General features: G+C 34.0%; 1 protein-coding gene across 1 annotated transcript in view; it reads left to right on the plus strand.

Moving 5' to 3' along the window:
• The window catches only part of LMBRD2 (LMBR1 domain containing 2), a 33,528-nt gene extending 22,052 nt beyond the window's left edge, over positions 1–11,476 (plus strand). The window contains exons 12-17 of the mRNA XM_052659243.1: positions 328–425; positions 4,636–4,739; positions 5,926–5,972; positions 7,250–7,355; positions 10,360–10,489; positions 11,416–11,476. Of these exons, the coding sequence (XP_052515203.1) occupies positions 328–425; positions 4,636–4,739; positions 5,926–5,972; positions 7,250–7,355; positions 10,360–10,489; positions 11,416–11,476 (546 nt within the window). The remainder of the gene's footprint in view (positions 1–327; positions 426–4,635; positions 4,740–5,925; positions 5,973–7,249; positions 7,356–10,359; positions 10,490–11,415) is intronic.
• The last annotated feature ends 5,815 nt before the right edge of the window (positions 11,477–17,291 follow it).

The raw sequence follows: 17,291 nt of genomic DNA on the forward strand, positions 1-17,291 counted from the left end.
TATTAATTTCTTAGGAGAAAATAAGCCATATCAAGATATAATAGACACATAACGTATTATTTTAAGGTGTACAACATAATTAGTATATGTATATATTGTGAAATAGTTGTCACAGTAAGTTTAGTTAACATTCATCACCTCATAGTCACAATTTTTTTCCTCTTGTGATGAGGACTTAAAAATCGTCTATTTAATGCTTCATTTCTACTTTTTTGAAAACTCCGAATTTATTGATATAGCTGGTTATGGATAAATTTTCTAATGATGAAAAAGAAAGAAATATATAGAGCTGTACCTATTTAACTAATTTTTTTTCTTGCTCCTCAGATTATGGGTTCCATGAAAGTTTTATCCTTTATTGCAGATGGGTTCTATATATATTATCCTATGTTGGTGGTAATACTCTGCATTGCTACGTATTTTAGGTAGGAAACTTAACGTTGCTTGTATTTTCTTATATATGTATCCTGATCTGGATATCTTTCTCCTTAAAACTCTTTTAAATATTCACTGATTGGGTTTTAGTTGTTTTATTGTGGCTTTGGGAATGCTGGGGATAGTTTAAAGAGATTGCTTGAGTGCTGGGTCAGGGTCTCCCTCCAAAGATATTATCAAGAAAAGAGAGTTATTCTAAGTATTTGGTCTACAAAGTGATAGGATTAAAAACAGAATGTTAACTCTGAGTCCTGGCCTTTGGTCGTGGCAGCCAGTATATCTTATAAAACTCTTGCTTGCCTAGCTTCTATTTGGTAACATGTATTAGTCTTAGGGCTTTCCGCATAATAATTTCTGGGTTTCTGGATGTTTCCGACCATAATCAGCACAAAAAATCAATTAAGAAGCAGTTGTAATCAGACAGTACATGGAAAGTACATGGGCTACTCTTTTTATCAGATCAGAAAAATTGGTAGAAGCTTGGCAGAGATCAGACTCAAGAGGAGTTAAGACAGGTGTCCTTGACTTCTAGCAGCTTGTCTTCCCTACTTCCGCGTTAAGTGCCTTCATCTCGTACTCTGCCTACCTACCTTCTTCACTGCTTCAGTGCTCCATGACACACCAAAAATGCCACTTAGTAAGAATTAAAGATTTTAAAATTAAAAAAATAAAAAACTAAAAATAAATAAATAAATAAAATTAAAAAAAAATTTTATTGATAATGAGTTTCATCCAACCACTTTTCACTTAAATCTTTCAGTATAAATAGTTATTACAAATAGTTTCAGTTCAGTTCAGTTCAGTCACTCAGTCATGTCCGACTCTTTGCGACCCCATGAATCACAGCATGCCAGGCCTCCCTGTCCATCACCAACTCTCGGAGTTCATTCAAACTCAAGTCCATCGAGTCAGTGATGCCATCCAGCCATCCCATCCTCGGTTGTCCCCTTCTCCTCCTGCCCCAATCCCTCCCAGCATCAAAGTCTTCTCCAATGAGTCAACCCTTCGCATGAGGTGGCCAAAGTACTGGAGTTTCAGCTTTAGCATCATTCCTTCCAAAGAAATCCCAGGGTTGATCTCCTTTAGAATGGACTGGTCAGATCTGCTTGCAGTCCAAGGGACTCTCAAGAGTCTTCTCCAACACCATAGTTGAAAAGCATCAATTCTTCCGTGCTCAGCCTTCTTCACAGTCCAACTCTCACATGCATACAAGACCACAGGAAAAACCATAGCCTTGACTAGACGGACCTTAGTTGGCAAAGTAATGTCTCTGCTTTTGAATATGCTATCTAGGTTGGTCATAACTTTTCTTCCAAGGAGTAAGAGTCTTTTAATTTCATGGCTGCAATCACCATCTGCAGTGATTTTGGAGCCCCCCCCAAAAAAGTCTGACACTGTTTCCACTGTTTTCCCATCTATTTCCCATGGAGTGATGGGACCAGATGCCATGATCTTCGTTTTCTGAATGTTGAGCTTTAAGCCAACTTTTTCGCTCTCCTCTTTTACTTTCATCAAGAGGCTTTTTAGTTCCTCTTCACTTTCTGCCGTAAGGGTGGTGTCATCTGCATATCTGAGGTTCTTGATATTTCTCCCAGCAATCTTGATTCCAGCTTGTGTTTCTTCCAGTCCAGCGTTTCTCATGATGTACTCTGCATAGAAGTTGGGTGACAATATACAGCCTTGAGGTACTCCTTTTCCTATTTGGAACCAGTCTGTTGTTCCATTTCCAGCTCTAACTGTTGCTTCCTGACCTGCATACAGATTTCTCAAGAGGCAGGTCAGGTGACCTGGTATTCCCATCTCTTTCAGCATTTTCCACAGTTTATTGTGATCCACACAGTCAAAGGCTTTGGCATAGTCAATAAAGCAGAAATAGTTTACAAATAGCATAAATTATTATACTGATATTCTAACACTTGGATATTGAGTAAAAAGACAAATATTGTTTCAAGTGAATTCTGTGTTGAATTTTTTTAAAGCATCTATATTTTATCTTCTCATAAGTAAAAGAGCCAAAGGATTATAATTTAAAATAAAACTTAATGTGAACTGGTGAAAATGAAAGTCGCTCAGTTGTGTCTGACTCTTTGCGACCCCATGGACTGTAGCCCACCAGACTCCTCTGTCCATGGAATTCTCCAGGCAGGAATACTGGGGTGGGTTGCCATTCCTTTCTCCACGGGATCTTCCTGACCTGGGGATTGAACCCAGCACTCCTCTGCTGCATTGCAGGCAAATTCTTTCCCAGTTGAGCTATCAGGGAAGCCCATGAACTGATAAAACAATATAATATTTTCAGCTTTTTTCTGTAAGGTAGGAAAGACAGAGGTTTATATTTATTGTGAAAATGATGTGTTAAAAGTAAGAGACCAGTCATCCTTTGGATGTCCAAAACTAAACTATTTTTATGTGCTTATTCATTTAAAAAGTTTATAAACTACAAATGGAACATTAAGAGCTTGTGATATATAAATCTTATCTCCTCATCTTAGTGGTTATCTTGGTAAGATTGGCATCTCTACTTAAGGTTAGCATCTTATTAGATTGACATATGCATCAAGGAATAGATGGATGGGATAGTGCCTTGTCAACTATAAAATTTTAATGTAAGGAATTACGTCTAAAAGGAAAATTGTTTAACTTAAAAATATTTCTTTAAAAGTGTTGTTTTATAATTAAGATAAACTTTGCTAGTTTGTCTTTAAGGAAAAGAAAGGTCATATACCTCAATTATCAAATTATATTTTTATATATTATATATTATACATGTAATAATATATAATATATATTTATATATAAAAATATACTGTATTAAAGGAATATTTGAAGAAACGGCTTGCAGACATTTCAGCATTAACTTGACTTTATAGGTCGATTTTCTTTTGGAATGCTGCCATAATAGTCTAATTCCTTCATTACTAGCACATAACCATACACAGAGCTATTAATAATATTCAGACTTAACTGCCTAGAGCCTGTAAAGCTGTTTCCTGACACTTTAGACAAAGCTACAGCCTTTCCAGAGACAATGATCTCATCCTGCAGTATAGTATTCCCACAAGTACATAATGATGGTAGGGGAATATTTAAAGTCACAGAATTAGCATGACCATCCACCTGAAACCCCAATTTTACTCACTGGTAAGTCATACAAGCATTCCTTATATATTAAAACAAGCAGATAATTTATGAACTAGTCAGATTTTTACACATCACTGATGTAAAATGGGAGATCTTTACTTTTTCTTAATTGCTTCACTGTTTTCTCTTCTTCCTAACACACATTGCATACACACACACACACACACTCCTCCCTTTCTTTTTCCTCTCTCTGCCTTTCTTCATGTATGGTGTTCAGAATTCTGCCATTAAAAGTACATTAGTGAAAAAGTTTGAAAACTAAGGTAGTAAAAAGAACTTGGTCTTTGTTTTGTTTTAGATTTAAATCCTTAGCTCTAAAATTTATTAATTGGTCTTTAGCAAAGTATTTAATGCCCTTTGCTTCTGTTCCTTTATCTATAAAGTAATATTTATCTCTTAGAGTTATAGTAAGAATTAATTAAGAGTATCTGTAAACTATCTGATGCATAATAGTAGTTTAACAGATATTAATCCTTCCTTCCTTATGTACCATATTTTCAGAGTATTCCTGTCCTGCACAACAATGAGGTTTAAAGTAAAAACCAGATAAGATATTAATGATAGCCCCCCGATAAGCTATAGTAATCAATTCTGAATTTATAGTAACACTGTTTTGAATAGAACTGACTAGTTCTCAGGATTAAAAAAATAGAACATGAAAATCAGTTTGCATAATTAAGACTTTCTAAGCCAAGAATATTCTGCACTTGTAAATACTGGTTGTATATGTGTATTAAAATTGCTGTTTGAATATAAGAAAAGAATAAATTGCTTTTGTATTATAGCTATTGCTTAGCATCCTGGTATAATAATCTTCTGAAAGTATGCTGTGGCCTGACTTAATTTGTGTCTGTAAGAAGTTGGGCTTTGGTGCATACCCTAGTCAGTGGAGTAGTGGGCATTTAAATTTCTTAGAAAGGGAAATAAGTACTTCTTGAAGAAAGACAGATGTAGCGCTGTATAACTTGACATGATAACTAGAAATACAACAGAGGCTTCTAATTTAAACATTTACAGTATGAAATAATGCTTATCTTTTTGAAAATCTACTTTTATTAGCTTGGGAACTCGTTGTTTGAATCTACTTGGTTTCCAGCAGTTCATGGGAGATAATGATATGACATCAGACTTGGTTGATGAAGGAAAAGAATTAATCAGACGAGGTAAGATTTGTCTTTTAAAATAAATGAAGAGAAAGTACTGATTCAAAATACAAAATTAATGTTTGTATGATTTGAAACTTCTAATCTATCTTAAAAAATTACAAATTAATGTGTTTTAGTAAAATTCTATGGAAAGCCTTCATAGCAAAAAAATTTGATAACATACATGGTTATTTCATCTGTCTTTAAGAAATTCTGTAGCAGAGATTATTAATATGTCTGCAACTAAATAATACCGTTGTTTAGTATTGGAGTGATTTTCTTGTTTTCTTTGAAATAGATTTGTCACATTGAATACAATATAAAACTCATTAAAGAATCACCATTAGTTTAATGCTGCATAGTTTTTCATTCAAACCAAGGCTGGTTTTTAGAATGTGGTGATCATTAACAGCCTGTTAGAATGCATTGTGCTCTACTGGAATCTAATCTCAAAACTGAGTGTATCAAATTTCTTGATGTTCAAGTGATGGTAGAATAGGGAGGAAAAGAAGAACAAAACTTGAGTTTTGGGACATTGGTTTTTAGGCATTCTTCCTAGTTGAGCATGGGGTTCTTTATGATCTTATTTAAACATAAACCCCAAATGTATTATGGCTCTAAAATATGCTAGTCTAGCCTTCACATGCTCTCATAGGAACGTGGTGTCTAGTTAATGTAATAGTTCTTCTGCTGTTTGCATTAATCAGACTTCATCTGGAGTATCATATCCAGTCCTGGATAAGATTTTCAAGAGTAGGACTGATAAGTCAGAAAGAATCTAGAGGAGGGTAGGCAGAATGATGAGTGTGTCAGGTATATCTTATGGGAAAAATCCACTGAGTATATAGCCAGAAGAGAGTAATGGAAAAAAAAATCTTATGCAGAAAAAGTATGAATTTATTTTAGAAGACAAAACAAAGAAACAGAGAAGCTGCCTAGAAGCAAATTTCAAGTCACCATGGGGAGAAGTTCTTCCTCACTGAAACTGTTTAGATAGAGCCTAAGAGCGATCTCCAGCAGAAGTTGGGAAGGTATTCTCTACGGAGTTAGGTGACCTCTCCAGTTCTTTCCAACAATAACCTATTACCTTTGACTTTGTAGTAATTTAAAGGAAATTGGTCATAGCCTGATACCTTTACTTCAGTTACTCTACATCTAATTAAACCATATTATACCAAATTTGAGACCACTTTTCTGTCTCTAGAGAAGAGAAAAAGGCAACGGCAAGAAGAAGGTGAAAATAGAAGAAGAGTAAGTATAGTACTTACTAACTTGCTATAACCTAAAGATTAATGTGAACTATCATAAGAATCTAATTGATTTTGGCTGAAAACTTTGGGACAGTGACATAGGATGTATTTTTATAGAAAGGCGATTTTAATAGTTTCAGATATACATGCTAGGAATTCTGTCAGACCTGTTCTAAAAAGTCATTAGTAATAAATTACTTCATGTCCAACATCTAACAGTTTCTTGCCTAAGCTAGGGGCAGTAAATATTTATTGAAAAAGTGAATAAATTCATGCAGTCTTGCTGTTGAAGTAATTTTGATTGCTTGAAAAATGTGCTTTTTTGTTTTATGACATTAATTTTATTCCTCTTTAATTTTTCTTTAGTCCTTTGTTTGCTAAGGCAAACTAACTTCCTAGAGAATTGAAAAGGCAAAAATTGAGAAAAGTCTAGTCATAGTCACTACAAATTTTCAATACCTGAGTGTGTCCCTACTGGAGAAGTGAAGACTCAGGAGACATGATAGTTGTCTTTGTGTATTTTAGTGTATGTCATGGAAAGGGAGGCTTGTTCTTTATTTCGGAAGGCATAACTAGCACCAAAGAGTGGAATAGAGTTCACCTCTATGTGAAAACTCAGAGTTTACCAAAATTGGAACAGGATGATCAAACATAGAATTTTTCATGTCTTCTAATAAGAGAGCCAAATAGCATCTGGCATGGCTATTTTAGAGTGAAACTCTGCACTGCATGGGTTCCTTTCAATTCTAAGAATTTAATGAGTAGAATCCCAGTTAATAAGATTTTAGTGCAGTTAAGACACAATGCCACGTGAGTCATTACCTAAGTATGTTTATCTACAACTTTAATTTTGCTATCAAAAATGACTTTTTGAGTCTCTATGATTTGTAGAATCGTATTTGGGTAGAATAAAATTTTATTAACATCTTATTAATTATTTTGAGTTTCATAATCCTTCCATGGTCAAGATAACCTTACTGTAGTTATATTATTTTGACATTTTAGATGGAAGGCAATTACTTAAAATAATCATAGCTAGCAAAAATGTCTATAAATGTCTGCAAGTTAAGTTTGATGACTATTAAAGTCATTTATAAATAAAGGAAATTATCTATGATTTCTAAAGGTACTGTGCTAATTATATTGATTATCTGACAAATTCCTGATGAAAAAGAATTAGATTATATTACTCTACATATATAATCTAAATCTGTTATCACTGTTGAATTATTTTCTGACTGTGTGTTCTCATGTTATATGTTCGTGTTTCTTTTCTAGGAATGGAAAGAGCGTTATGGACACAGTAGAGAAGATTCCACTAGAAACAGAAATGTTCATATTGACCCGAAAGAATCGAACTTCTCAGAAATGAGTACCAACCGATGTAAGTAGTTTATTATCTAGTTCTCTTAAGAAATTTTCTTCTTATTCTTGCGTGTATAGAGACTGAGAAAATGCCTTTATAGAACAATAAGTGAGGTTCTGCAGTAACTTTCCTTTTCTCATCCCTCAGTATATGGGAGGAAGAGGAAAGTCAAATGTGCATTAGGTAGGAGAAGGAGACCTCTGGGACATCAGATGAATAGTTGTCATTATACTATCTAAACAATAGTACGTATCCCAGGCATATTTTTGGCAAGTATCGGTTTCTACTAACCTAGATGTTTTTCAGGCTATTTGGTCATTTTTATGATAAATTACTGACTGACTCTTATGTGTCAGGTACTTTCGCAGGAGTATGAAGAAGACAATTTCCATCCTTGGTTTGCCCTTACTTGAATGAGGAACTGATACCAGGCAGAAGACATTGGCCAGTGGGTTGAGTCAGGAAGCCTCCCCACATTCTTGATTTTGTCATAGGCTTCTGGGAGGGTGACAAGAGACCTATTTGTGTGCAGGTCCAGCACTGAGTAGAAGGCAGAGGAGAGATGCAGAGATGTTGAGAGAGTGTAAGGCTGCACACATGATGCTGAAGGACTCAGCTCAAGGGAGGAAAAAGAATTCTTCGTTGGGAAAGGATTTCTGTTATAAAGAAATACTATTTAGGAATGAGTAGTACTTAGCCAGTTGAAGGGGTTTTTAGGCAGAACAAAGAATGAGCAACATGAGAGAACTTTTGGGGAAATGTAGATTTTCCTGTATGACTAGAACTTGAAGTATGAGAAGCTTGATGAGAGGAAAGCCTACAGAGATGGTTGGGAAATGTGTTATCACACTGAGAAGTTTGGATTTTATCCCAAAGGTAAGATTTCAGTATGGAAAGAAGCATGCTCAGATTTTTGGTTTAGAAAGATGAATTTGATATCTATATAAAGTATTATTTCCAGGGAAGTGAGACACAACCCAGTTTAGTGTCTGTTCTAGTAATGCAGTCAGAAAATGCTGAGGGCCTTAATACACAGTATATGTTTCATGGAAGAAATCAACACAACATTGTAAAGCCATTATCCTCCAATTAAAGATAAATTAAAAAACAAAAAAATGATAAGGGCTTAAAATAAGCATCCTTGAGATAACCCTGGAGATAAAGAAGTGAGGATGTGTTTGGATGAGATTTAGCATAAAAGAAGAGAAAGCTGAAGTTTCAGTTAAAGCTAGGAAATAGAGGGATAATTCTACAAAGATATTTGGAAGCTTATCTTGTATTTGGACTTAACAGAGTACAGAGATCTGGGGGATATAGGAGAATGGTTAAGAGGAAACACAAAACTTTGGGATGAAGAGTTAGAACCTGGCATGTGGGAGGCAACCAGTATTTGCTGAATGAATAAGAGAAACAGTAGAGGAGGGCAGAGTCCAAGATGACAACAATGTAAGGTAAGAGAGAATTGGCTTGCCTTAAATTTTCAAAAAGAGCTGTGTCATGGTTTGTTTTGAAGCTGTTGAGCTGCTCAAAATAACACTGAAAATTTTTTTATGGAGAAAACATCATTCATATAGAGAAAGGAAAGTTAGTTTTCTAGATCTGTGCTGACCAAGGTGGTAACCATTAGCCACATATGACTGTTTAGCATTTGCAGGGTAGCTGGTGCCCCATATTGAAATGATAATATTTTGGATATATTGGGTTAAATATGTTAAAATTAATTTCAATTATTTCTTTTTACTTTTTAAATGTATTTACTAGTAAAAAGTAAATACAGGGCTTACAATTTATTTCTGTTGGACACTGAGTGAGTGAGTGAAGTCACTCAGTCGTGTCTGACTCTTTGGACCCCATGGACTGTAGCCTACCAGGCTCCTCTGTCCATGGGATTTTCCAGGTAATAGTACTGGAGTGGATTGCCAGTCTAGGGGCTGCTACATCTCATTTCTCAGCTACGATTTTAAGGTGCAATCAACTCAAACTCTCCAAGAAAGGACTAACTCATTTTTTCCATGGGGCAAGAATTCAGGGAAGCAATGTCCAACCCTGAATTCTAACCCCATGGAAAAAAAGAGTTAGTTCTTTCTTGGAGAGTTTGAGTTGATTGCACCTTAAAATCGTAGCCGAGAAATGAAATGTAGCAGCCCCTGGATTCACTATGAAACCAGCTGAAACTTATTTAATTGTAAACAGTTTCACTGTTATGATTGCTGTTGTTGTTCACTCGCTAAGTTGTGTCTGACTCTTTGCAAACCCATTCACTGCAGCACACCAGGCTTCCCAGTTCTTCACAATCTCCCAGAGTATGCTCAAACTCATGTCCATTGACTCTGATGCCATCCAACAATGTCATCATCTGTCATCCCCTTATCCTGTTGCCCTCAATCTTTCCCAGCATCAGGATCTTTTCCAGTGAAATCAGCTTTTTGAATCAGGTGACCAAAGTACTGAAGGTTCGGCTTCAGCACCAGTCCTTCCAATGAATATTCAGGGTTGATTTCCTTTAGGACTGACTTGCTGTCCAAGGAACTCTCAAGAGTCTTCTCCAACACCATAGTTCAAAAGGATCAATTCTTCAACTCTCAGCCTTCTTTATAGCCCAACTCTCACATCATACCTGACTACTAGAAAAACCATAGCTTTGACTATGTGGACCTTTGTCAGCAAAATGATGTCTCTTCTTTTTAATATACTGTATAGGTTTTTCATAGCTATTCTTCCAAGGAGCAAGCGTTTTTAATTTTGTGGCTGCAGTCACCATCTGTGTTGAAGTTAAATACTAATTCTGTTGTTGTAGCTGCTTCTGAGCTTAGACTACATACAAGGGAGAACTCTTCTTTCTTATTTTCTATCATACTATTAATCATTTTAATATAATTTTAAGATAACCATGTAGTTATCCTTTCTTAATATTGTCTTCACAGTGAAAATTCAGATCCTTTATAATCTTGACTTTCTGTGTGTCCGTAGACTGTGACCCATAAAGACAATAGAAAGTGGAAATATTTTTCTTCTTTTGCAGCGACATCTAAATATACCAGGGCTAATAACAGGGCTGAAAGGGACCGAATAGAACTTCTTCAGGATGCGGAACCTTTGGATTTTAATGCAGAAACGTTCACTGATGACCCTCTTGAATCTGAATCAGGAAGGTAAGTTCCAGTTTGTCCTTTTGACTCTAGTATTCCTCTAAAAATTTGATAACATTCTGACTTGACAAGATAAAAATAAGGAAAATATTCATCTTTATTGCTAATGTAAAACGTTTTAAGCAACGTTTGATACCTTTTAACACCTGCTAATCTTTTATATTTTAAAAATTATATCATCCAGTGGTAGTAATTGAAATTAGTACTTTCATAAATTATTACTAGTAGTATGATAAATAACAAAGAATTGAAATCATTTGGTAGAATCTTAACAATATTTATATTCCTATTTCTGACAATTCCATTTATGAAATCCATCATATTTGGCAATAGTTACATAGATATGACTGGGTGGCACTGTATTCTGTGCACTTTAACAACAGTAATCGTATTTTATGGCTGTAAGTCCAATTGGAATTGAATCTAGAGAGGCTCAGTTACTTACCCAGGGTCACACAACTTTTAAGTAACAAAATCAGGCATTTAAACCCCAGGACTCTGGCTTCAGAGTCTGTGCTTTTAGCTATTATACCAAGTAGAAACAGTTAAACAAAAGCAAAACATCATGGGCATGAAGATATTTGCTTATAAATAGCAAGAGGAATATTCTGTTTATATTCAACAATATAGAGTAGGTATTAAATCCAAAATCCATGATGTGTTTTATATCTCTCTTCTCCTTTCTTTTTAACATCTCTCATCCTGCCATATGTGTCATATCATAGGCTGTAAAACAGTTGTTGGTTGATTTATAATTATAGGTAAATCTCTTTGGGATAATATCCTTGGAGAATAAGTTTCTGATTTCAGCTACTGAGTAGATTTTACAGTTCTTAAAAATTATGTACCCACTTCCTTTTAATGTATCCTTGTTTTTCTCTCCTTCTTTATTTTTGATGCCTCAGATCATTTCTTTATCCACCTTTCAGGTATCAGCCTGGTGGACGATACCTCTCAATGTCTCGCAGCAGAATATTTGATGATGTTTAAAGTCTGTAGGAATTTATGGAGTAGCTAACCAAGATCAACGAACAAGTTCAGTCTTTATGAACATCCATATGCTCTAGAATTAACTACTGAACTCCCAGTGAAAAGTGTCAGGATAAAAAAGGCACGAAAAATCAATCAGATCTTAGTGATAATGGCTTATTATTCATTGAATATCATCCTTATTTCTAATAGGATTTGTTGCATACCATTCCTGAAATGTCTGTCTTAGAAGTACAGTTACAATGGAAGGATTTAATTCATGATAAAGATCAGTATATGTTGAAAACATGTAGTTCAGTTTGTTTCAGATTAATTTTTTCAGGAAAAATTGTTTTAAAAGTTCAAGGAAGCCATAGTTATAACTGAATAATATTATAGTTTTATTATTGTGATTTACATATTCTTTCTAAAAAATATGTTGATCCTTTATTTCCCAAAGAGATGGAGACCTCAATAATAACCATATTTACAAAACCCATGTCTTAAAACAAGACTTACCTACCAGACATAACTGAATGTAGAAAGCCCTTATTCAACACTGTATGCAAATTAGTTAGGTTTTTGCATGTATTTAAGACTATACTACAACTGATAGTGTTTGTGTCTTCAGCATGTGTACTTTAATCAGGTGGTGAATTATTCTTTCAGTCTTTGGTAGTAACTGGAAGTTGTCTTATGCTTTTGGTATGGCTTTGTAAAAGATGTTCATTTCAGAGAGGAGTGTTCACCTTTACCATTTAGCATAGTGATTTAAGTGTTGATCATTCCATTCAAGGAGAGTCATAATTTTTAATGATAAATAGTGAGGTTTTGGTGGCTCAGACAGTAAAGCGTCTGCCTACAATGCAAGAGACCCGGGTTCGATCCCTGGGTCAGGAACATCCCCCTGGAGAAGGAAATGGCAACCCACTCCAGTACTCTTGCCTGGAAATCCCATGGATGGAGGAGCCTGGTCGGCTACAGTCCGTGGAGTCACAAAGAGTTGGACACGACTGAGCGACTTCCCTTTAACAGCCAAAGAGTCCCACAAAATTCTCAACTGTTAAAAGGTGCCTGTTTATTCCTTTTGAAAAAGAATATCTGGTTATTAAAAGATAAAAAGTGAGTTCATTTACTGTTACTACTCACACTTAAATTGTGATTTACAGAATACTACTTTAGAGTGGAGATATGTAAGAACTTGTTGCTTAAACATGTTATCATTTTAAATTGAGTTTTTAAAATTTTGTTTAAGCCAAAGTTAGGTATTACATTTTAAATCATCAGTGTTTTATGCACAGTGACTATAGTTCAGCACAACATTTTGCAAAAAGAGTTGTTTATGTCCCTGAAATATTTGCAACTCTTTGAGAATCCATACCATGGATTTACCCAGTGGTGACTGGGCTACCCCACAACCATCTTAGTTTCACCTGTTATCCTTTTAGTAGTGCTCATTTTCACTCTTAAGTATTCCAGTTTGAGGATGAATTATATAGTCACCTGACAATTTGATTATATGTTTCTTGAAGGTCATTTTTCCCTGAATCATAATTTTAAATGTTTTATTTCCCTCTTTTCTTAATGTTATCACATAAATACGTTAGAAGCCACAATTTTAGGTAGATACTGAAAGGATAGTGTATCATCTTAGTTATCGCATTTTCTTAAATTTTTATGATTTTTTTAAGATTAGATCCCCTTTAAAATAATTATCAGTTAATAGATTTTCCTCTCAATCAAAATTATATAGACTACCCTTTAAGAAGACAGACACACAGCCTTTTATTGTGAAGCGTGGTCAGAGAGCAGTAGTCCAGGAGCAGAGATAATTTAACACTGTAATTTCATGACTGACCATTGAAACCTTGGGCAAATCATGTAACCTTTCTGTGCCTCAGTTTCTTCATTTTCAAAATGAAGAGGATACTTGCTATTTACCTACTGATCTACCTCACAAAGCAATTGTGAGGGTATTGAGTTGATGTTTATATAGTGGCGTTTAAAAAGACAAAATAAGTTGTTAGCTATGCTGGTTTTCCACACAAGTGGTATTTGAAGATATTAGATAGGAAACAGATCACCCCAGAAAGTGGTCCAGTTTCTTATTATTACAGAGAAGCTTACAAGTTCCCAAAGCAAAAACTCTTTCTGGAATAAGTAATCAAAATCCTGTGAAAATAATATTGTTTTATTATTTAGTCTTTGAGTTTACTTTGGAATATGTTCCTTAAGTATAATGTTGTTTTTCATAGGTTTTATCATGAAACTCAGATGCTTTTGTAGAAGTAGAAGCAGAAAAAGAGAAGAAATGATCCAGTTACTTTTATAATTTATAATACTCTAAGATATGTTGATAGAAATATGTAAAAGATGTACTACTTTATTTATTATTAATTTTTAAAATTAATATAATAATTGGAGTGTATGTAATACTTCTATAAAATAGTATAGATCTCCTTTATGACTTTTGAGTTATTTCCAAAATAATTTTGGTTGTTTAAGTGATCCAGAGTATTCAATTGTTTAGGCAGAATTTATGTTACAGGATTTCATATTTGATCATATAGGAAGATTACCTGGCTGAGTAATTTTGTGTTTAGAAGTTAATTATTTAATCCCTGAAGTCTTAAGAGTTTATTGCTGGGGAACTAAGTTAATATTTGTTAAGCAACTTTGTAAAAACTGTAATATGAACAAAAGTTTTCTGTTTTGAGAATCTTACTAAAATGACATCTACTGCAAAACATTACTACTAAATTCATATACTTTACATGCAAAGTACATTTCTTGAAGAATTACTTCTGACAGTTCCCTTTTGAGTGTTTCTTATATTGTAATAGATTCCTAGTTAAACTTTCTTAATTATTTTTCTAAATAATTATTAGAATATTCAGTAAGCCAGTGTTCAGTAAGCCATTGCAGAAAATAACAAGTAATCTATTAATTTCATGGATCTGTAAGTTGCTATTAACTTTTGTTATTACATCAATAATTTATTATTATTAGAACATTTTAAAAAAATCATTATTAAAATAAGACTAATTATTAGAATTTGTTTTCTTACCAAACGAACAGAGGCTTTGGAATAATTTTATTATATTAGAGGCCCTCATTTCACAAGAGTCATAAGAACTAAATAAGAACTTTCAAGGGTTTTCAATTTATAAAGAATAGATCAGAGGATTGGACAATCAAAATTTTTTTAAATATTGCTGCCAATTTGTTTTTGGACACTACTCTTTGATTAGATTATCAGTTCTTAAATGTATGCTGCTTGTATACCCAAATGAAATTAGATGTGGATAGGAAAGTCAGTGTGTGTTTTTTAAAGTATATTTTAGAATATTAATGAAGGCATTCATTGATATACAGCAGCAAACCTCATTTTTGTATACGTGTAGTAGATTTAGAGAATGTTCTTGATTTTTATGTAGATTACTGTTTTAAAGGAAAAATAAACTCTCCATAATTTTAATTCACACTGTTCAGTAATGTGAGTTTTATATTTGTGATTTGTGTGGGCCATGCCTGAAAATCACAAGGATAAATATATTTGCACTAAGAGGCAGAACATATCCCTGAGAAATCTTAACGTACTTGAATCTGCAAAGTGTAATGGATCATATTTATTAATTCCTAAATGTTAATAAGTAAATGAATCTAGACTTTCATCTTTGCTTTCTTTTCTCCCTTCCTCCTTTCATTCCTGTTATATCTTCTTTCCTCTCTGAAGCCTGTCTTTATAGTATAGCTTATAATGAGCTGACATATTTTTCTTCCGTTTGTTTGGTGTATACAGTTGTTTTTGATGGTCAGTACACTCAAAAGGTAGTAGTTCTGACTACAGATCCCACTACTTGAATAGCAGTATTGCCCTTAAAGTAGTACAACAGATTTTGCTAGACAACTAAGCAACATCTAGATGTAAATATGAGGGATGCTAGCTCACTGTGTTGTCTTTTTCGCCACTAAGTAGGACACTTCAGTAAAATGAAATATTCTCAGTGTAAATGTTTTAACATAAAATTATATTTCTAAAACCAGTGATTATTAAAAACAAGCAGACAAACCCCAAACATTAAAAGACTTGAGACCTCATTTTATGAAAAGGAGTTTGTAAACAACATACATCGTTGTCAAAGTTTTCCTTAGAAGGGGTTGAAACAATGTAAGAGTGTTAATGCCTGTTGTGTGGGTTACTTCTTTTCAATTCAGTGACTTATTTTTCTGCTCAGAGACCTCGAAGGCTAGGCAGTGTTATTCCCTTTACTAACTCCGGGAAACCAGGTTCTGTGAGTCATCTCTACCGGCAGAGCAGCTGTTAGCCCTGCCCCATCCCCAGTCCTATTGCAGTGCGAACATACCCACACCCCTAATTCCTTTTCTGTTCAGCTTGGTTTTCCTAACATTTTATATCCATTGTGGTAGATTGAAGCCTCATCGAAGTTTTAAATTTGTTAATGAAACAAGAATAATGGCATGTTCCTCTTCTCATAGATATCCTAAAAGACTTTTGTTTTTAACACATTCCCTGGAGAGAATTTACCTTTTTTCTATGAAAATCTTTTCTTTTGTGATTATCCTGATCTCACATCATTTTGCAAAAGGAGATTTTTACTGTACTTAGTGCAAAAGAGTAGAAAGAATGGTTTACTGTGGCAGACATATATAAAATAAAGTCATAATTTGTTAACCTGACTGTACAACACCACTTTGAGTTGGTATTATTGACACAAATCTTATCAGTCTAGTCACTTAGAGCTGTATTTCTCAAAAGAATGCTGGCTAGCATCTTCCCTACTTAGTACACCAAATTGTAGGGGAGAGACTATGTATTTTTTTTTTAAGCAATCCAATGGATTTGTTTTTGTCCATATTTTGTAAACAACTTGAACTTTTCTCATTTCGAAGATAGAGAACACGTGGACCTGTCTTTTAAATAATTGTAATCTAATATATATATTTATAAATTATAGCATTGGAAAAAGAGCTCTAATAATGATGTTGTTACTTCCTGGTATTTAATTTTTATAAAATGTTTTTGTAAGTAACTAATTGTAGTATTGCTTTTAAGTAGTTTAAAAATCTTTCTCAAATAAGTTCTGCCCAGGACTTATTTCCTTGGGTCAATATTCTAAAGTTCAGTAGTCTAGTATGAGTTTGAAATATTCCTACATCTCTTCAGTATCTTTTTATATATACCAGTACTCAAGCAAAGTATACCAAAAGCCTAAGTTCTGTGTTGCATTAATAAAGTACTTGTTACTTATCTTATTCAGTGGATTAGGTGAAGTAGAGAGTAAGTCTTTTCAAATGTGCATCTGATCATAAATTTCAAAATGTTTATTATGTTCATTTTTGGTGCATGATGCCAAATTTATCTTTAATCAGCCACTACTACCTGATTGTTGTTTAGTTGCTATTAATAAGTTGTGTCTGACTTTTTGCAACTCCATGGACTGTAGCCTACCAGGCTCCTCTGTCCATGGAGTTCTCCAGGTAAGAATACTACCTGGTATGTAATGGCAAATGTTTCCCTTTCTGATCAATGGGTTGTAGATATAACTACTTTCTCTGCAGATTCTCACTAAATAGGTATTTGAAAAAAAACCTGCAAAGTGCTACCTGTAATTAAGTTAGCATCTTTGGCCTTATCTATGCATAATGTTCTCTCAATTTGGTTTTGACAGACTCATGGACTTGGATTTGCTTTGTAGTACTTTAACTTATTGTAATGTCATGGATTTTTTGAGATGTTTATTTGATTAGCTGTTAAAATATAGGAAATCATGTAGCTTTGCATGAAATAAAGTACATTTCTACAAGTTACTAA

This window comes from Budorcas taxicolor, chromosome 20 (genome assembly GCF_023091745.1).
Source record: "Budorcas taxicolor isolate Tak-1 chromosome 20, Takin1.1, whole genome shotgun sequence".
In the NCBI taxonomy this organism is placed as follows: Eukaryota; Metazoa; Chordata; class Mammalia; order Artiodactyla; family Bovidae; genus Budorcas; species Budorcas taxicolor.